General features: G+C 36.9%; 2 protein-coding genes across 2 annotated transcripts in view; one reads left to right on the forward strand and one right to left on the reverse strand.

Annotated features, from left to right (window-relative positions):
• Positions 1-506: 506 nt before the first annotated feature.
• SAXO2 (stabilizer of axonemal microtubules 2) lies at positions 507-7,221 on the reverse strand (the record flags this gene model as incomplete). The annotated part of the gene is made up of 4 exons (XM_080626558.1): positions 507-1,489; positions 2,263-2,465; positions 3,388-3,567; positions 7,181-7,221. 4 exons carry the CDS (start codon positions 7,219-7,221, stop codon positions 507-509), a joined length of 1,407 nt encoding a protein of 468 aa, XP_080482684.1.
• Positions 7,222-7,373: 152 nt separating this feature from the next.
• The window catches only part of EFL1 (elongation factor like GTPase 1), a 76,829-nt gene continuing 66,685 nt past the window's right edge, over positions 7,374-17,517 (forward strand). Inside the window, exons 1-8 of the mRNA XM_080626559.1 lie at positions 7,374-7,422; positions 7,956-8,048; positions 8,679-8,746; positions 8,929-9,013; positions 10,395-10,528; positions 11,124-11,261; positions 12,135-12,349; positions 16,679-16,802. Of these exons, the coding sequence (XP_080482685.1) occupies positions 7,958-8,048; positions 8,679-8,746; positions 8,929-9,013; positions 10,395-10,528; positions 11,124-11,261; positions 12,135-12,349; positions 16,679-16,802 (855 nt within the window). The 5' untranslated portion in view covers positions 7,374-7,422; positions 7,956-7,957. The remainder of the gene's footprint in view (positions 7,423-7,955; positions 8,049-8,678; positions 8,747-8,928; positions 9,014-10,394; positions 10,529-11,123; positions 11,262-12,134; positions 12,350-16,678; positions 16,803-17,517) is intronic.

Genomic DNA, 17,517 nt, shown 5'->3' on the forward strand with positions numbered 1-17,517 from the left:
TCTTATGATTTGGGCAGCAAAATGTAAAGAAAAAATATCTTCTTATCAGATTACTCAAAGTATTGAGAGGAAGAACTGGACTGATGAGCTAATTATTTAGATCACAGCATTATTTGCTTACTATGAAAAGAAATTATGATCACAAGATACTTCCTATTTCACAAATACAATTTTTATTTTTGGAAAATCTGAAAGAATTAAATGTGCAATACTCATGCTTGAGATGGAGAGTAATAATATTTGGGAAGTCAAGGAAACCAGAATGCGTGATCAGAAAAAAGAATATATTCTGTATAATTTGCATTATTCCTATAAAATTTGGCAAATTTCTATTATTCTTGTAATAAACTTCTGGTTTTGCTTTCATTTCCTTCAAGCTATTAGTTTAAATACCTTTAAAAGCAAAATTTGCATTGTTTGCTTTCAGTGTTATTTTAAAGACAAAAAAAATAACAAGTAGGTCTTCAATTCTTTAAACAGGGTGCTTGAAATACTGTAGTTCAGTATTATGACACAACAGCTATTTCCTTTGGAATATGATTACTATCTGAGTCGGAAAATTCTGGAGTACACTGGCGAAAGAATTTGTGACCATGAGAATCTGTGTCTACATAGACATAACCTGGAGGAGATGGATAATTTGCTGGGCAAATCTCTGGTTTCTTTGGAGTATATTCTGTGCGATACATAGTTTCATCTTGAAAAGGACCTGAATTAAGAGCTATGGCATGTACAGGTTTGAAACTTTGTGCTGGAGTGATCTGATGTGGTATGTAATGAGATTTGAATGTAGTTAAATCATAAAATTTTCCAGTGGGTTTTGGAATTTCCTGTTGTTTCTTAATAATCTCTTGCCGACAAGTACCCCAAGCTTTAAAGTCTTCTTTCGTAGTAGTACTCCCTTGAAAAGGGGCATTGGCTCTTCTTCTATTAGAAACTGGTCTTATGGGGAAAACAGGAGAAATTTCGTGCTTAATGTAATCAAGATGGTTTGTGGAGTTAAAATCGATGCTGCCTGGGGGTGGAACATACTCTCTGGTTTTGCGGACCTCAGGTAAGGAGACCAGCCATGGCTGAAAACGATCCTGAAATTCAGTGACTCCATTAAAATGAGCATTGGAGCCAACTTTTGCAATTTCAGGCTTGCAGCTTTTTGCAAGTTCCCCAGGTAGCCCTTTAAAATCATTCCGGTGGGTTGTGAGATCTACAAAGGGTTGGTTGCTTGGCTTGTACTCTTCTTTTGGTCTTATGAATTTTGGTTCCAGTTGATGAGCAATATAAGAAGTGCGATGGCTGGTAGCACCATCAAAAGGCACATCTGAAAGCTTGGCTACACAAGGAGGTTTAAAACTTTGTCTGGGATTCAATTCCCTAGGAACAAAGTCATCTTGAAACGTAGTAGAATTTCCAAACTTCTCTGTAGGTGGGTGGTATATACCTGCCACTTTAGCAGCTTCCCTTCTTTGAACTTCCCATGACCTGTAGTCATCTTTAAAGCAAAATCAAAACTTCACCATACAAGTGTAATTACTTAAGACCATTCCTCTAAAATTAAGCCAAATTATTCTGGTTTTAAATCTTGCAAAACAAATACGATGGAGGTAAGTGAGAATGATAATGTTTTCTGTGTGTTTGTGATATGACAAAACTGTCTTCTGTTATTGGTGTGATGAAAAAAGACAAAAAACTGTACATGATGTCTTATTTTGACTATATCCTCAAGGAAAATGTTTCATGTACATATTTAGTGTGTGTTCTATATAGAAAATAGCCTATTTGTATGTAGGCTAAATAGAGTATTTAAATTTCCTTATAAATTATTTTCAATTAGTAAATATAACTAGAATGTGTTTCTATGAATGCATTTCTATCTGGCATAGGCTTAAGCTTAAAGAAACTAGCGAAATATAACTGGGGTTTTTTTAAGAGTCTTTTCCCCAAGTTTTACCCTTCCAACTCTTTCTGTATCTGTACTCTGTCTTCTGCTCCCTTTGCACGAAGCATTCAATCTTTCTGTTTTAATAGCCATATCTGATTCTTATTATTTCAACTATTTTGGCACTTTAACTGCAACCAACTTTTGCCTGAGATAGTCTAACCATCACCTCTAGAGTGCTGAACATTTTGAGGCATTATCACCTGCTTTCTATTATGTCTTAGTCTCTGGCCCAAATTAAAAAAATCCAGTTTCTGATATATGTAATTCAGAATACTACCTTCATTCTGGTTATTTCTCTTTCTGAAGGTGGCATATATTATTACCTTGATAGGTTGGTATGGTATCCAGTTTTCCTCCTGTAGTGTGTTTTCTCTCTAGAGGTCTTACTAATGTCACTGGTTCTATTTTATGAGCATTGTAATCTTTCTGGTATGTGGTTCCCAGTTCTATCTCTCCTGTCTTTGGTTTATATTCTTCTTGTACCCGAAAATGTCGCTTCATAATATTGTACGGTAAATAATCAGATCTGAAATGAGGAAAAAGAGAAACACCAGTTAAAAAACTTGTTTTTTTCTGATGAAGGCACTTTTGTCATTTTTTCATTATATGGAAAAATGAGAACTTATAATGTTTACTCTGAAAAATCAGTCTGAGGCCATATGTTAGAGTGATAGCAAGGAGGAAAGAATAGCACATAAAATATGGGCACATTACATGAAAAGTATATGCAGTACACAGCCAATCTTGCAGAATGCATTTGGCCATTTTAATAAATACATGAAGTTTCACCTCTTGTCCTTGTAGCTGAAAGGAAAAAAAAAAGTATTAAAAATATTCAAAACAAAGGTTTGTGCTCCTGTCACATTGTTAAAAAGGAATAAGTGATGTCTTTTTCCTAACTACTTGAAAGATGCTCTTTAATTTTGTAAGCTTAACATCAGTCTCTACACTGACAGGACAGACCTGCTGAAATGCTTTAGAGATGGTTTTCTTCAAACATCTAATAAATCAGAAGTGATTGAATAAAATAAAAAGAAAAAAATCTCTGATCCTTTTACTTAAGTTTTAATTTCCCCCCAATGTCAGATTCCACACATGTATTACAGAAAGTTCCCCAGCTTGCCAGCTTGTTCAAGCTAGATGAGATCTGGATTTCCAAAACAGGTTGAAAACAAGAACAAAAAATTTTGGTTATCTTTACAGGTTAGAGGATTCTCTAAAGCATGGAAATCCTGTTGTATGAGTGCTTCATGGTTTTTCAGTGACCTTTTTGTGGTAACTGTATTTCTATATTCAAAATTTATGCTTTTATATATGCTAAAAGTGTAAAAGATGCAATGATTACATTTTGAAAATGATTGCAATACAATGTTCAGTCCCCCCTTAAAAAAGAAAATATGAAAAGCTTTATGGAATAATTGTGAAACACATTGCTTCAAAACGCTTACTTAAATGTTGTAATTCCTTCCTTTTTCCCATGATGCACTTGGTACTCTTGTTTTGGCTTAAAGCTCCAGGGAGGAGAGATGTTGCTATACTTGGGATATTTTTCCACATACTCTGTTGTGAGGCACGGCTGTTGTCCATTATCATAAAGTCTTGTGGGTTTATGAAGGCAGCGATGGCGCCTGGGTAAAACACATCAGATGAAATCATTTTGAATAGTTTCATTTAAGGGAAAAAAACGTACTCTATCTATGGAGTGGATAATGGATGTGGAAGATTGAACAATGTCAGTTCCTGTGCTCAAAATGGTTTCTGAGTGATAAAACCTCAAAATCCTGTGCTGATGGCATATGTCCCAGAGCACAGTATACTTATGCAGTAAAGAACAGCATCAACATGCAAGTTAGTTCTTAATAGAGAATATGAAGGGCAGATACACCTGATCTCAGTCCTCTAGATGATGCTACCACCAAGATGCACCTTCTTCTCTTCTTTTTTAATCTTTAGTAATATTGCTAGTCTTATATGTAAAAATAACTATGCTTCATTTATCCTCTCATATTACCTCTTTTTGACTGTTTTCCCTCGTTGTTTGTCTTTATTTCTGTGCCTCTGCTCACCTATTTTCACCACAACTCTTGATTAAAGTTTTTTGATTGAAATTATAGGGGTGTGAAATCTTCTCTCTGCTTCTAGAGCTCTGCAGGCCATTTCTGATTTTTCAACCCTTTTTTTTTTTTAAAGGACTGACTAAATCCTCAATCAAAAATTGTGTTTAGAAGTAATGATATCTGTTTTTCTTAGTAGGTTTTATTTCAATTACACCTGTCATTGTCATTGTCATTAAAAATGACATCATTGTGTTAAAAGGTGTTAAGAGATATATCATGACTTAATATACTACTTATACCTGTTGTTTTGAATAAATTTTGCATGAAATTAAAAGGTACCCATTATTTCTTAAATTGCTGTGAAAATCTTGTTATACTCATTCTAATTTGCATAACACATCTCTGGCAGTTTGTTTCAAGCATAATTTTAAAATTTTATTTTGGCTGATGTGATTATTATTTAATCTCTCTTTTAAGGAGATATATCATGAAAGACGTTCCTCCTATTTGCAGCTGACAACTTGCAATACTGGTTCAGATAAAAGCAAAGGGATATAACAATAAATATATGTTCAAAATAAATGTATTTTCTAAAATTCAGTACATGAAAAGTAGAAACGACAAGAAGCGTAAAAGAGTACAGCTCTTACTGGGTATGAATAAGTTCCAGTTTCAGGAAGCTAGCTGAAAGGTCTGAAGAGAAATTTATCTCACACTGAATACCAAAAATGAAAAAAAGTAAATTATAACAAGGTAAAATAGAATACAGAAACAGACGTGAAGGACTCCTGCTGGGAAAAGTAAAATGAAAAAAAAAAAAAAACCAACCCAAAACCAACCAACCAACAAAAAAAAACACTGAAGGAATTTGTCTGGAACTGGAAATCCCTAAAGCTGGTATTAGTTTGGGCTGCCTGACTTTGCCAGCTCAGTAGTTCAACAGATGAGAAATGAAGTAGCCCTGTATAAGAAGCCAGAACCTTTCAAAGCGTCAGGTGCTTACTCCTTTTCAATCAAGTCAACAGATAGTCAAGTAACAATTGAGACATCTATTCAGAACATAACAGGGAAAGGAAAAGGGAAAGAACAGGAAGGGCAAGAAAACAAGGAGGTGAGTGTACGCTATTTCTCAGCACTTAAATAAAAACTTACTAAATACCTAAACAAGCACAACTCAAAGTTTTTATTTTTTTAGCTCCCAGTTCACATGCTATGGTCTGAAAGACAGAAATTATGTATGGACACTGTATTTTTGAGATGCATCTACTTTCCTAGTAGGAAAGGGAAACCTGATAATTTTTATTTGGCGTGTGTATATTTATATGTGGTCAGTATACAGTTTTAAACATCCTGTATTTTAGAGAAATCTTCCCTTTTTTTAACTGACATTTATTCAGGAATCTAGACTTTTATAATAATATAATAAAAGTGCAATGAGTGGGGAAAGGCTGACGCTGAGAAGGGGGGTTGGAACTTGATGACCTTAAGGTCCTTTCCAACCCTAACTATTCTATGATTCTATGATTAGATCTTTTTCTTTGCTTTGAAATCTCTTCTACAATGTGTATGTGTGGCCATATCCAGGTAACACTGCCAAGCAACCAGTCATCCCTTAAAAACAGAAACACTGTAACTACAGTGAAGCAAACACAATGTGCTGCCTAAACCAATAATGGCTTAAGATTTTATTGACTCTATGAACTTCAATTATGTTTACTTTAATCTGTAACTTTTGTGCATGTTTCATTCACTTATTTATATTGATAAGCTGGGTTTTTGAATTGAAAGTTTTTGTTTGAATTGAACCTTGTTTTGTGCTGTCAGATTGTGTTCTCTCACCATCTTTACACTTGAGCCTGAAGCAGATTTGCTATCTCATTGCGAAAACAATGTGTTCCAATTCTTCATTAACGTAGGATGTTTGAAACAAATTTATGGGACGAACTACATCCATAGCCTTGGCCAAAAAGGACATTCTCAGCTTTACACACTGCCTGTCTTTCATGTCTATGTACAGATAAAAAGCCCCTGATGAACAGATGGACAGACTTCTTGTGCAGAAGCACATAAGAGCTATGTCTGCCCTCCAAATACCAAAATGGAACTGGTAGTTCATGGTGCCATCTGCAGCCATAGGATTGGCCTCGTAGTTCCAAAACATAACGATCACGCTCTTGTGATCTTATGATGACTCTCACATGTATGTTGTAGTTAGATTTTTTTTTCTTTTAATATTAAAAACTGAATCTTTGAATCCTAGGGTAAGTATTTTTCAGCTTTTGTTGCTTTTGGGTTTTTTTTGTGGGTTTTGTTTGTTTGTTTGTTTGTTTTTGTTTTGTTTGGGTTTTTCTTCCCCAGTTTGTTTATTTCTTTAATTTTTAATGTAAAAATAGGAGAAATTGAAAATACTGACAGCACGGACTCCACACCTACGACCATCTATCTGAATTTTGCAAGGTTTAAATCCCTTATGATTTTGGGAAACCTGACTCATGATTTTTTTTTTTACCTGTGGCATTGATGATAATGCTTATACCACCATAACAGTGATTTATAAAGAAAATTGCATGTCTCTCTCACACCAGCCTTCCTGGGCCAGAGAGGCTACAGCAGGATGCTGAACTGTGTGTCTCCATATGTGATCATAGAACTTAAAGAAATAGTAGGGCTTTTCTTCCAAGTGGAGACTATTACTGGATGTGATATATTAAATATATTTTCATATATTAATATATTTTAAAGGCCATAGTTCTTGCACAGGTTTCTGTCAAGGTTGATTTAGCCAGAAAACAAACGAGCAAACTCTTTTGAGGGTTTCTTCGGAGCCTTCAGTAAGAGTTGATTCTGCTTCATGGGAAAGCCTGATTCTGCAGTCTCATCTAGTTGCCTTTGAAATACTTTAATGCTTTCAAGATCTGCTTTTTTCCCTACCCTATTTAAGCACAAACATACTACTTTACATTTACCGAGAAGGTCCCTTTAGAAAGAAACGGAACCCAGAAGCTGTTGAAATGGGAATGTTTCTGCCATCCCACCTCTAAGGACGCTATCCACGGCCCGGCACGAGAGCGGGGTGAGTGAGAGGGACGAGACAAGGGGTACTTCTGCGGGGCCGTAGTGCCGAGTTGGACCCGCCGCCACCCTCCGGGGGTGACCTGCTCCCGGGGACCCCGAGGTAGCTTACCCGCAGGTGCAGATCTCGCACAGACACCGCGGCCGCCCCATGCTTCCCGAGCCGCTCCGACCGGTAACCAGGGAAGCGCTGCGTTGCGCGGCAACGGCGGCGTCCTCGCGATGCGCGGCCTCTGCCGGCTTCCGTCTGGCGTCATGCACGGGCGGGGCGGAGCGGAACGCGCGCGGGCTTCCGGGTGCTGGCGGCGGAGCTCTTAGGGAGCGCGGGGGGAGCTCCCCCCCCAACACACACCGGTGAGGGGCCGCGGGGGTCGGGCGGCGCGGCCTCCCTCTTCCTCACATCAGACCCTTAAGGCACTCGCGCGCAGCGCGGCTGGTCGAGGCGTGGGAACACCAGGGGATCTCCGTGTCCGTCTCCTGGGCATCGGCCTCTGTGGTACCTGTGCGCCGGTGAAGCGCGGCAGGGTGCGAGCAGCCCCGAGGGAGGCGGTGGTAGCGGTGCCCCTGTGTGGAAGGCGCGGGCGGTTGTACCTCCCGGAGCAACTTCGGGTGCACAGAGCCGCGGGACTGTGCGAGCGTAGGAAATGAGAAACTGACCAACCCCAGCTTCCCGGTGCGCGTTCAGAACAAACACGGCCCCAGCCCTGTCAGTTTCAGCTGTCCGGGCGGAGGGCACATGGTGGCCGAGCGGCGCGGCGTGACGCACTCCTTGTGCCGGAGGTTTCACCGATGAGTAACAGCCGCAGCTGGCGTAGTAGTTAAAATAAAAAGGCTGTTTCTTAAGTTGTCTCCTAAGTAAAACACTTCCCTCCGTTCACAATTAGTAGCCATGGTCCTCACAAGTGTGGGAAAAATGGTTGGCCTCCAGAGGAAGACTTCTGGAATCCGGAATATCTGCATATTGGCCCATGTGGATCATGGTAAGACGTGTTTGTGGCTGGCAGGAAGCACCTCGTGAGGAAAAGCGTGTGTATGATGGTGGTGAGATGTTTGGTTCGCTGTTTTAAAGCAATAGGTTTTCACAGCTTTAGCTTTAAACTGCCTCAGTCCTCATTCTGAGAAGTAAATTTGCTTTATGCCCATTTCTTTTGCCCTGATGCAGCTTTTTAGAACTTAAGAGAGCATTACACTGTAATAATTTGGAGTAGGTGAAACTGAATGTTTTCTACTTCTGTGATGCTGAATGTTGGCATAAACGAAATATATAGGTGTTATATTTCCATGTTTATTTAAGGGAAGAAGTGTGTTATGTAGGTGGAAATGTGTCTAATTGCATGATCTTTTGAGGTTCTGATGTACTTCTGATGTTTGTTATCTCAACTGCTTTTCCAGTCATGACAGGGTAAGGTTGCATCCACTCTTCAAAAATAAGCTTGTGTGTACCTAACAGGTCAAATTGAATAATCAGTTTTGTTTTAAGTTGTACTTTTGTGGCATTTTGAAGCCTTTATTAATGTTGGTATCATAGAACACAAGATGTTGTCACCATTCATAATATCATTGTATCCTTTTCCACTGTCTCTATTAATTTAAACTATTTTTCTTTTCAGGCAAAACTACTCTAGCAGATTGTCTAATTTCTAGCAATGGAATAATCTCCAGCCGCTTGGCAGGCAAGGTAGTGTTTTACTGTCATATATAACAAACTTCTGGTGTGTACATGCTGCAATTGTGAATTAGAGATAATTAAGGAAATTCTCTTCCTAGTCTTGCTCAACCTCATTTTATCACAGTTGTACTTTTTGGCTTGTGAAGATAATTCTACAGATTTATCGCCTCTTCTTTTGTTTCTATACTCAGCTGAGATATCTAGACAGTAGAGAAGATGAACAGATTCGAGGGATAACCATGAAATCTAGTGCTATTTCACTGCACTTTGTGAAAGGTCAGTTGTTGACGCTGGCGAGTATAAGCTTTAATACATATTTTGGTTAATTTTCTGTCTCTTCATTGTTTTTGTTGAGATCTTTTTGTATGCAACTTTTCCTTTTGTGTTTCTCAGTGCTAGGCTATGATTCTGCAAAGGCGTAGGCATCTATTCATTCAACTGTTAGCCAAGGAAAGTTCTGTCTCAAGGTTACAGACGCCATCTTCAATCATATCTCTGAGTGGAGGCTATATGAATAGTTGCCTTTATCTTTTTATTTTAGATCTTAATATTCATATTTTGATCTTAGATCTTGAAATAATGTTGCTTCAAGGCAAGAGCTTCTTTTAAAACCCAACAAATTTAAGATGATTTTGTAGTTTAGTAGACTTCTGTGTCAAGGTGCCAGTTACACTGCTATAAATTTTTCAGAGTGGTTTTTTTTTTATAGTGTAGTTACAGTGTCATCTTTTTTATGACTCCATGTTCCTCACTAGTCTTATCCTCAGCTAAGCAAATGGAAAAAATGGAATACACTACTAACAGGCTTGTGCAGAAAAAAGAATAGCTGTTTGCGTGAACAGGAAAGCCACTGTTAGTCATTCTATTTCAGCTACAGCTGATTATAAAAATAGTTGAAATCAACGATCCTCCAGCTCGATATTGTAAATTGGCTGTTTTATTGTTGACTCTAAAATGACCTTACTTTTGATGGTTAAAACTTCTTAACGTCTGTTGTTTTTCTTTTGTATTGAAATTTAGACTCCAGTATAACCCCTTAAACAGAAAAGTTGTTTAATCTTATTTTGGTTGTGGCTGACGATAAATGTAGTGAGTTCATTAAAAGTTGACTGGAGTCTCCACTAAGCAGCTTTTTTTGTGGGGGAAGTAGTATAGAAAATATTAAAAACTTCTCTTGTATTGATATCTTGAAGATATTTTACTAATTTGGGGTCAAAAACATGTTTTAAAAAGAAAATGAGGTTGAAATGAGGTATTTGATCAAGAATATAGGGTTTTAATCATTCTGTCATGATTAATCTTTAAAATGCAGACTACTGCAGTCAGTTTTGTTTTAGCTAGTGATCTACTTGTAATGCTACTATAAGCTTGTTCAGGGTTAGTTTTTGATTTTGGTTGGTTGGTTTGGTTTTGTTTTTAAATTCCTGAAGGTGGTTGGGTACTAAAAGATGAAGACTGGCATAAAGAATGAAATTAAACCAAAGCCACTAGATGTTACTCTGCTCACAGTTGTCCTGTTTTATTGTAGTTTTCCTTAAGTGTAATGGTTACTGTAGCTCTGGTCCTTAGAAATTACTAATAGCTTAAGCAGTGTAACCAGGTGGCTGAAATGCTTTTGAAAAATGCTCTGAAATACTAATTTATTGTTTGATCCTAGGTGATGAGGAGTTTCTGATTAATTTAATAGACTCCCCAGGGCATGTGGATTTTTCTTCAGAAGTATCTACTGCTGTCCGACTCTGTGATGGTTGCATCATAGTGGTGGATGCTGTTGAAGGAGTCTGTCCACAGGTGAAATAAAGTATATTAAATAGAGAAGGAAGATAGAGAAGATAAAGCAATGTCTTAAGTGTATTATGTAGAAATAAAAGATGAGCTGGTTTAAGAAATTTTGTGAAACTTTTAATAAATGACAGTGTACTTGAGGTATGAAAGGGTAGTTAGTTTCAGAGTTGTGCTGAAAAACTGAGCAGTGCTGGTGAATGGGTCTAGTGACATAGGGTTGAAACAGTGAGTATTACCTACTTCTTAGGTAGTGGAATATTTGTATTGAAAAGAAATAAATGTCTTAAGGGGAATTAATTTCATATCCTTACATGTGATCTTATGGTATCGAAGAAATATGCAAAATAACATTGTTACTGCTTTTTTCATGGCTTACTTTTTATAGAGTGTTATGTTGTTGTGAGCATTTTTGCTGTGAAACTGCCATTCTGCAGAATTCTATAACTAACGCTATGTAATCAAATTTCTGGTTTGAATGTCAGCCTGTCCTTTACTCTCTGTTTAATTAAATTTTAGAATTATATTGTAATTTTCTTTAACTTTTGTGGTATCAAGCTTTCTGTAATGTTTTTTTTTTTCTTAACAACTTCCTTCTTAATAGACTCAAGCAGTTCTGCGGCAAGCATGGCTAGAAAATATACGTCCAGTACTGGTGATCAATAAAATTGATCGCTTGATTGTGGAGCTCAAGCTCACCCCTCAGGAAGCATACTCACACCTTAAGAACATCTTAGAACAGGTATTGATGCTATTGTGTCGAGTTCACACAGCAGATTTTGTTGAGGGTTTCTTCTTCCCCCTTTTCTCTATTCTTGATTTGAGAGAGAGTGTGATTTTTTACTACTTTATAGCTGCAATAAATTTAGTGCAGCAGAACCATTTTTTTTCAAGCGTCATTACATCTAGTCTAATATTAAACATTGAGATACATTCATTTCTGGTCAGGTTTGAGTTTTATTCAGAATGCCCATGATAGAGAAGAGTATTAAATGCCTCCTGACAGGTCATCAGGAAGAGTCTTCATTTTTAGAAATAATGTGCTGAATGTTTTGTTCTTCCTATTAAATTGGCTCAACTTCTTTGGAGATAGACAAATAATGCATTTCAGCTGCTCCTGATATTGATGGGTTTATGCAGGCATGAAATGAATTAATCTTTTAAGTTGTAAATTAAGTTACTTTCAAACTTTGTGATTTGGTTGCCCCCCTGAACTTATTTTTAAGAACTTATCTGCCTGGTTTCTCTTTGCCCTCCTGTTGTTTATTTGTTGGCAGTAACAAGTTTCTGTTTCACCATTCATTGTTCTGAGAGACAAAGTGTATTACACGTGATACTCTATCTCATTCAGTCCTGATATGGCTGACTTTGAATTGGAATGTACATGGTATTTAAGTCAAAATTTTAGTCTCATCAAACTCCCTGTTGTGTTCAAATGGGCAGGATTAGATACACAAGGTCTGTGCTTTAAATTGCAAAATGAATCACAGGCATGCTGTCTTAAAAAAAGCCAAACTTCTCTTAATATTTTGGTGCGGAGAGGGAGTTGCATTTTAATTGCAAGGGTTGTGAAAGAGTGATTGAATCTTGGTGTGTTTTATGTATCCTTCTGTAGATCAATGCAGTCACTGGAGCACTCTTTACCTCTAAAGTCTTAGAAGAAAGAGCTGAGAAGGAAACAGAAAGTGAAAATGTTTCAGACACTGCACCAGGAGATCAAATTTATGATTGGAGTGCTGGATTGGAAGATACTGATGATTCACATCTCTATTTTTCACCAGACCATGGAAATGTGGTGTTTGCTAGTGCAATTGATGGCTGGGGTTTTGGGTAAGCCTGGGGTTTAGTTAAAGACTTTTTAATTAATTACAGTGGTTAATCTTGAAGTATTTTCAATTGTTTTATATTTCTAAAGATTTTTTTGTTTGTTTTTGTGGGATGTGCAACTATATATAATCAGTTCTAATGTATTATGAACACTGTACAGCTGAAAATACTGCCAGCTTTGAGATCTGTGTGATAGGGACCCTTGTTTTACTTACACAGCAGCTGCTGAGCCCATATAGTGACCAGCCTAGGCTAGTAAACTTAATGTTTTATTAATTGCTGATGTTTGATAGGCTGTAATAGGTCAAAAACTGGCAGTAAAGGAGCTGTTTCACATGTAGATTGGACCTTCCAGCTACAGGGACAGTGACATTCATAGCAAGCATAAGGCAAGCAACTGGCATCAGGGCAGCAGTTTCAGCTGTCCAGTTTGGTCCAGTACAACTCTGGGTCACAGCATTACTGTGATCTGTTTTTTTCTGTATCAGACTTTGACTTGTCCTTGAAATGGCACATTTGTCCTCAAGTGTTTAAGCTGATCACTCTTAATCTAGCTTTTTTCTGTTCGTTCATTCAGGTGCATTTCTTTTCTCTTTACCTAGTATCTTTATATTTCTGTTTCAGCAGTTGCTAAAGAACATTGCAGGGATGTTTATATGAATGTAAGAATTTGGGGATAGAACAATTTCAGAAAATTTTGTGGCGTACTGTATTTGAATTTGTGATCAGTTCTGTTTTTCAGACCTGTTTTTAGTAGTTAGTTTCAAAGATCCGCGGGCTAGTGTAGAGATTACACGTGTTCTGATTGCTATCCACAAGGTGGAGTCGTTGTCTTCATCATGAAAATACAATTAAAAAGATGTACTCAGTAGTACAGTGCATGTGTTTGATATTGTAAAGCCTTTAAAAAGAATTAGCTCTAGGATTTTTACGTCAAAGTTAAGTTCTTAAATAAGGTTCCATGTGTAGCTTGTAGTCTAACACAAACATTTCTTATCACTGCAGCAGAGAGAGAAAATAAAATGTGCTATTTTAGTTTTACTATCTGTCATGAATAATAATAATTTATAAAATGAAAAGTCAGAGTGTAAGTGTGTAAGGAAGTTGAAAACAAATCTTCAAATTCTGACATGTTCTTTAGCCTGAAAGAGATCTTTTCATAGAGGATGTGTTTGAGGGGAGGCATTTTTGAAGGCAGTACCAGGTTTTCTGACACCTTTGGTGATCTGCACATTAACTCGTCTTGCTGGAAGTCCTCCATTTCCATATGGTGCCACAGTTACTATTCTGTTTTATGATGTGCAGGGAAACAGTATTTTGATATGTATAAGCTTTAGTTTTCCTGACTTTCATTGACATTCCATGGAAAAAATGAGTTACGGTGATAAACTGTTGTTACACAGTGTGTTTGGGATGTAACTGTTACAAACTTAAAGTTTGGAGTCAGAACATGAACATTTTCTTTAGCAGATGTTGAAATTATTTAGAGCTTTTTTTCGTCCTATGTGGATAAAGACTGGCAATTTGCAGTCTACTTTTGTTTTGAATGCTGGCAGAGCCTGTTGAAGGGAATAAATGAAAACAAATAGCTAAGTTTTTGTTTTAGAAAGTTCAGAGGTGGCCGAGGTTTAGCATTAGTATTCTAAGTGTGCTCCCAGGGAATGCTAAACATTAAGAAAAATGCTTCTTGAAAAAAAAGTGCAGTGGAGTTGTTTGTTACAATAAGTAGAATTATAAGCTCCAAAGCAATTTAGAAGCTTTTCTTTAGATCAGGCTACTTGATATTTGCAAGTAAATGATCAACTATTAAGATAGGTTACAGAACTACATTCTGATATAAACACCCTGTGATCACCTTTGTAATGAGAAAGCAAGCATGTTGTTCTTAAATGGTAGGTGAATATAATGGTTATTTCTATAGAAGTGAGACTTCAGGTAGTTGTCTTCCTTTCATGACTTCTTCTGATGATTTCTCTGTAGATAGAATTAAATTTCATACAAATGTGAGCTGGGGAAAAAAACCAATTTTCTGCCACAAGTTTAGCAGAAAAATACTTCAATTTGAACTGCTAGACATGGGGGTTTACTGTCTGGTGTATTTCCAGGTTGTGCATCTCATTTGTTATAACGCTGGCATATAGACTGAGAGGTAGAGAAGAAAATTTCTCTAAAACAGTGCTAAGGGCTTGAGAGCATGTAATTTGTGGGTTTCAGAGTTAAGCCTTGTGCTAATTCTGGTTTATATTATTTTTACCCCAAAAACCTTTAGCACTTGGTGTATATTGGTAACTATTCTTTCTGCAGAGTGAAATGTGTGTGATAAATGATTTAAGGCAGAATGATAACTGTTCAAGCTTTAGTTGTTTCTTTGTGTTTGCTATGTCTCTGCCACTTCAACTGTTTGTCAGGTATCTTGAACTTTACTTGCAGAATTTCTATAAGGCTAAAATCTAAATATTGGTTATAATTTAGCTTCAGATGCAGGGAAGAAATGGGCCAAATATGACCTGTCCTTACTTTTGTGTTTGGAATATTGGTATGCTGGAGAGGATTGATAGGCTTTCTGTTTATTCTTTGCCAATAGTATACTGATATAAGATGCACTTAAAAAACTATGATGCTTTTATTGAATATGAGCTTACAGAGCATATTTGCTAAGATTCCCCAAATTTTAATCCCCTTCCACTTTATTTATAAAAGCTTTTTGAAGATTATATTAATTGAACTATCCATGTACAAGATTGTATCTCAGCCAAAAAACTTTATGCATCTGACTTGGGCATAAGGGATGTTAGTATTCTGCTGCTAGGTCAGGCTGTTCATATGTTACACAATTGACTGATTTGTGTTAATCTGTTCTCTATCCCACACAAAGTGTGCATAAGGCTTGGACAGATCACAGAACTCCTCTCTGCTAGTTTCCTTATTTATACCTGTCCTAATTCTCCACTTTCCCTCACATCCTGAAAATGTTTTAATGTCTGTTGAAGCTGAATGAAGATTGTTGGCTTTCTGATACTACTTTACTTCATATTATGAACTGGCGGGCCCTGGTTCTGATAAATAATATAATGAGGAGGAAAAGGAACATTTTCACATTTTCCTTAATTAGTTTCAAGAGGTACTTCTGGACTGCCAACAGTATCTTGTGGTGAAATACACATCATTTGAGCATTTCTTAATCAGGGCAAGCCTTTGCTGTTACATGGTTGTGGGTTCTGTTCCTAAAGATACTTCTACTTGTCAGGATGGAAAAAAATTAAGCCATTAGGAAGTGCCAGCCTCATCCAGTGCAATTAGTACATATGCTTTTCTCATAATCCTCAGGTGTTGAAAAATGTCATAAATACATAGGCAGGAGCAGCTGGCACAAGTTCTCACCCTGTTCAGAGTTTGGATTAGTTTCTGGAAAACAAAAATCTCATTTTTGGTCTTGGTTCAGCACTTATAACTTATGTCTTGCTGACATGGGCAGGTCTTTTTTAGGTGTGTAGAAATTTAAGAATTCTGGATTTCAAAGACCAGATTATTAAATATCACTGTCTGTAAATAGGATGTTTCTAATTGTAAATGTAGATTTGTTTCTGTGTGCACAGGGAGCAGATATGTGGATTTAGTTGTTTGGGTTTTTTTTCCTATTGCTGCTCAATGAACATTTTCAGCAAGGAAACTATAGAATGTTCAGGACTCTCTCTTTAGGTAGAAAGCAGCCTGCTCTTAGTGACTCCTGGGGGCCACTGAATGACAGAATTGGCTTTATAACACAGAGCATTACAGTCTTCATATTAATTTCTGGATTTTACTCATTATTAAAGCAATGATTCAAGCAACAAGAAGTGCCTGAAGTAGTTAATTGAAGAAATAATTACCACCATCTGATGGCTCAGATGTGGCTCCAAGGCATAGTTGGTTTTTAACTTGTATCATTCTGGTCACAGACCATAGTTAAATGTGTTGTGGGATATCTTTCATAGAATGAATTTGAATAATCACATAAATATTTAGAACTTTTGTGTTATGCTTTTGAGTTTTTACGGGGGGGGAGGGTAGGACACAAATATTTATTTCAAATAAACAAGTTCAACCTTGAAGCTGACTTGAAACAAAACAAAAACATACAAATACTGCAGACATTTTTGAGCTGTTATGACTAAATGTTTTTGCAGGTGTAAATGTTAAGCAATGTGAGCTAAAGTGAAAATGGGAAAATGGGTATAAACCAAGGATTTGAGATTTATATGTAATTTTCACATAAGCTGTCTGTTGCTTAGGCTGATAAGCGCATGTAAACAGCATTACACTTTTATTAAGATTCATTTTGTTTCCTTTCAGCATTGAGCATTTTGCCAAACTGTACAGCCAAAAGATTGGAATCAAGCCTGCAGTACTTCTGAAGACTTTATGGGGAGATTATTATCTAAATACTAAAGCAAAGAAGATAATGAAAGGTGATCAGGTAGGAAGGTTATCAGAAATATTACCTGGTTTCTAATTTTTATTATTATTATATTCCTCATTGTCTGTTCTGAAAATTGACCTCAGTACCTTTTCAGCTGACATAAATGGAGGTATAAAGTACCTAGTGTAGCCTTGCATCAGCCCTTGGAGAAGAGAACATTCCAAAACTGACCGCTGAAAAGCTAGGTGGAGGAAACCTCATTTGAAGGTGCTCTTAAATGTTTGTCTTCACGAAATAAGTGACATTCCAGCTTCAGGGATTCAGCATAGAGTGAAACACGCAAGATGAATGGAAGACTGACAGTGCAGAATCTGTCTTATTAGAAGAGTCCTTCAACAGCTAAGGATTTAGGATATTCGTTTAGATTAGGATTTAGGATTTAGAAAATCTTTTGGGCCTTAATGAAATCCCACTGAATGCTGTACCAAAACCTGAAAAGTACATTTCTCTTGCATTAAGCGATTCTACCAGTAAAGGTTAAGAGGAAAGGGAGTTTCCCTATTTTCATAATGCTGATTTTCATAATGATATTTTTTCATGGGTGAGGATTAATAGCTATGAAAAGGGTGATAACCAAGCTCAAGGTAGACATGTTCTGTATATATCAGGCTTTTTCTGAAATTGAAACCCTTGTCCTTCACTTTTAAATGTCATGTTTATTTTGTGCCTTTTACCATTCTTGTAATACAGGCTGTTGAAGTAGAAATGGATG

The sequence above is a fragment of the Psittacula echo genome, assembly GCF_963264785.1.
Source record: "Psittacula echo genome assembly, chromosome: 10".
In the NCBI taxonomy this organism is placed as follows: Eukaryota; Metazoa; Chordata; class Aves; order Psittaciformes; family Psittacidae; genus Psittacula; species Psittacula echo.